The sequence below is a fragment of the Lactuca sativa genome, chromosome 1 (genome assembly GCF_002870075.4).
Source record: "Lactuca sativa cultivar Salinas chromosome 1, Lsat_Salinas_v11, whole genome shotgun sequence".
Lineage (NCBI taxonomy): Eukaryota > Viridiplantae > Streptophyta > Magnoliopsida > Asterales > Asteraceae > Lactuca > Lactuca sativa.
Genome location: NC_056623.2, coordinates 178,649,866 through 178,653,580, shown reverse-complemented (window position 1 = coordinate 178,653,580; position 3,715 = coordinate 178,649,866). Strand labels below are relative to the sequence as shown.

General features: G+C 34.5%; 1 protein-coding gene across 1 annotated transcript; it reads left to right on the top strand.

Moving 5' to 3' along the window:
* Positions 1 to 381: 381 nt before the first annotated feature.
* Positions 382 to 1,578, top strand: LOC128128167 (uncharacterized). Its single transcript, XM_052767048.1, has 3 exons — positions 382 to 507; positions 613 to 973; positions 1,211 to 1,578. Exons 1-3 carry the CDS (start codon positions 382 to 384, stop codon positions 1,576 to 1,578), a joined length of 855 nt encoding a protein of 284 aa, XP_052623008.1.
* Positions 1,579 to 3,715: the final 2,137 nt, after the last annotated feature.

Genomic DNA, 3,715 nt, shown 5'->3' with positions numbered 1-3,715 from the left:
TAAAACAATGCTCATCAAACTTTTGCTAAATTACGAAGACTACATCTATTGTGGAACTCTAGAATTAAACAATGCTCATCAAAGCTTTGCTAAATTGCATAGACTTCTAATGTGGAACTCAAGAATGAAACAATGCTCATCAAAGTTTTGCTTAAATTGCATAGACTTTTATTGTGGAATTCAAGAATTAAATAATGATCATCAAAGCTTTGCTAAATTGCAAAGACAAGTTCTATTGTGGAACTCAAGAATTAAACAATGCTCATCAAAGCTTTGCTAAATTGCATAGACATCTAATGTGGAACTCAAGATTGAAACAACGCTCATCTAAGCTTTGCTTAACTTTCATACACTTTTATTGTGGAACTCAAGAATTAAACAATGCTTAAAATTCCCATTGCTACTATTAAAGAGATTGAGAAGCTTTGTAGAAGTTTCTTGTGGGCGAATGGTGAAATAGTCAAAGGGAAAGATAAAGTCAAGTGGAATGATATTTATAGGCCTAAAGTTTATGGTGGTTTAGGAGTGAAGAATTGAAGGAAATAGAATGATGCTTTGTTAGCTAAACATGTGTGGAATGTGATTAATAACAAAAATTCTCTGTGGGTTCAGTTGGTGAAAACCAATTACATTGGTAACATGAATTTTTGGGATATTTTGCTGAAGAAGAGTATGAGCTGGACTTGGAAGAGGTTCCTTGAGGTGAGGAAAATTGTTAGGCCCCATGTTGTTTCGTGCATAGGAAATGGGATGAATACTTCTCTTTGGCATGATTGGTGCCACCCAATTGGTATATTATGTTCTATTATATCTAGAAGAGATTGGGTTAGCAATGGGTTTAGTGATTCTTCCATGGTCAGTGAAGTTCTAGTTAATGATATCTATATATGGTCGGTTGAGTGGGTTAATAAATTCCCTGGATTGAAGGATGCTCCCTTGTTTTGCATTGAGCCTAATCAGAGGGATATCACAGGTTGGAGAGATAAGAAAGGGATATGTAAACAATTTTCATGCAAATAGGTGTGGTGTGATATAAATAATTTTGGAGACAAAGTTCCTTGGTATGATATTGTGTGGTATGGTAATTGCATTCCTCGACATTCGTTTATTTTGTGGATGGCTATTTTGAATAGATTGAAGACCCAAGATCGTGTCAGAGGTTGGGAAATTTCTGGTAATTTACTTTGTCCTTTTTGTGCTATTACTCTAGATTCCCATGATCATCTCTTCTTCAAATGTAATTATGCTCAACTTATTTGGAGGCATTTCTGTAATAAGATTGGGCTTAATCTATTTGTTGATGATTGGAATGAATTGATTATGAAGCTGTGTAATTTGTTTAAAAGGAAATCTGTTGAGAATCTGGTTAATAAATGTGTTTTTGCTAGTTGTGTTGCTCATATTTGGAAGGAGAGAAATTCTAGACTCTTTAGTAACAGGAGGAAATCGTATGAGGGGGTGATTGCTTTTATTGAAAGTGAAATACATTTAAAGTTGTTGGGGCTGAGGAAAAAAGCTAAGTTGGTCAATGATAAAGTTTTTAAAGCCTGGGGTATTTCTGGAATGGAAAAAGTTTAAGTTATGGATGCCTTTTTCTGATTTTTAGATTGATGGTTGGTGACTATTGTTTTTGGGGTTGACAGAGGGGGATTTTTAAATTTAGTGATCTTTATTCAGTGAACTGGTGGAAGTATTTTTGGAATAAGTTTCTTTACAAAGGAATTGACGGATTGTGTTACTGGTTTGAGAGTTTGCTCTCAAATCATGTGACTTGTACTTATGGGATTTTCTGTTTGGATATGATCTTTATTGAGATTATCCAAATAGAGAATCCTAGACATGTGATTGATGCCATGTCTAGTATGAAACTTGTTCTGATTTCTTGGAGGATTGGTGTTAGTTTGTTGTGGTTTGGCTTGTGTTTGATGTGCAGGAAGCTTTTGCAAACGAAGGAGTTGGATTATATTTGCATTCAGATGGAGTCTATTTTGTTGAAGACTAAGAGGATGCTCTTTCTATTTGAAGAGAATAAAAGAACTAAAAGAGTTAGAAGGAGGATTGATGAGAGAAGAAGTGACAGAAGACTCGCGATTGAGAGGTTGATGGGGGGGGGGTTGTAGTTGCAATTATGGGTGTTATAATTGGGGTTTCTTTTTATTGGTTATATTTTGTTATTTGTTTAGAGAGTATTGTGGATTTGTTGGGTTTTTCCTTAAATCTTGGCCTTCGGACTGTGGGTTTTTTTAAGGGCCTTACCCCCTTGCTTTGGTATTAAGGATCTTTGGGATTTTTGGTGGTGCAAGGGGGGTGAAGTTACCTTTTTTCCCACTTTCAATAAGTCTTTGGGCTAGCTTTTAGGATAATAAGGATTTTTGGGGTTATGGGTGGTTAAGTTTAGTTATTAAAAAGTGGCTAGGTAGTTGGTTATGGATAGGTTGGTTAGATTTGTATTTTGTTGACTGTTTTGTTTTTGTTTGATTTTGTATTCTTTTATTCTTTTTAATAAAGTTTGTTGAGCTTTGGCTCTTTCAAAAAGAAAGAATGAAACAATGTTCATCAAAGCTTTGCTTAAATTGCATAGACTACTATGGTGGGATTCAAGAATAAAACAATGCTCATCAAACCATTGCTAAATTACGAAGACTACTTCTATTGTTGAACTCTAGAATTTAACAATGCTCAAAGCTTTGCTAATTTGCATAGTCTTCTAATGTGGAACTCTAGAATGAAACCATGCTCATCAAAGCTTTGCTTAAATTGCATAGACTTTTATTGTGGAACTCAAGAATTAATCAATCCTCATAAAATATTTGCTTAAATTATATAGACTTCTATTCTGGAACTCAAGAATAAAACAATGCTCATCAAACCTTTGCTAAATTCCAAAGACTACTTCTATTGTGGAACTCTTGAATTAAACAATGCTCATCAAAGCTTTGCTAAATTGCATAGACTTCTAATATGGAACTTAAGAATAAAACAATGCCCATCAAAGCTTTGCTTAAATTGCATAGACTTTTATTGTGGAACTCAAGAATTAAACAATGCTCATAAAAGCTATGCTAAATTGCGAAGACTACTTCTATTGTGGAACTCAAGAATTAATCTATACTCATCAAAGCTTTGCTAAATTGCATACACTTCTAATGTGGAACTCAAGAATGAAACAATTCTCATCAAAGCTTTTCTTAAATTGCATACACTTCTATTGTGGAACTCAAGAATTAAACATTGCTCATAAAAGCTTTGCTAAATTGCAAAGACTACTTCAATTGTGGAACTCAAGAATTAAACAATGCTTTGGTAAATTGCATAGTCTTCCAATGTGGAAACCAAGAATGAAACAATGCTCATCAAAGCTTTGCTAAATTGCATAGATTTCTAGTGCGGAACTCAAGAATGAAACATTGCTCATCAAAGCTTTGCTTAAATTGCATACACTTGTCACACCCCCGAACCGTCAGGAAAACAACTGCGGAAACGTCCGGGGGCGGAGACGTCATGCGTAGTATCCCAACCATTGTACGTAGTAAGCATAGTAAACACAACCATTACATTACAATAAGAATATTTACATTTGTTTAAAAGCATTGAAGACATAGTTATATACATCAGTATAAACAAAAGTAAAGACGAGACTTCTATATGCTCCGTCTTCTCCAAAAGTAAGCGAGATACCTGTCTAATGTGAACCCGAGAATACAAGCAAAATATC

Excerpts from the sequence above, each read along its gene's own strand:
- LOC128128167 (XM_052767048.1), top strand. The coding sequence starts at position 382 with ATGCTTAAAATTCCCATTGCTACTATTAAAGAGATTGAGAAGCTTTGT. Across the intron at positions 508-612 it reads ATGATATTTATAGGCCTAAA|TTGGTGAAAACCAATTACAT; the intron begins GTTTATGGTGGT and ends CTGTGGGTTCAG. Across the intron at positions 974-1,210 it reads TAATCAGAGGGATATCACAG|ATTCCCATGATCATCTCTTC; the intron begins GTTGGAGAGATA and ends CTATTACTCTAG.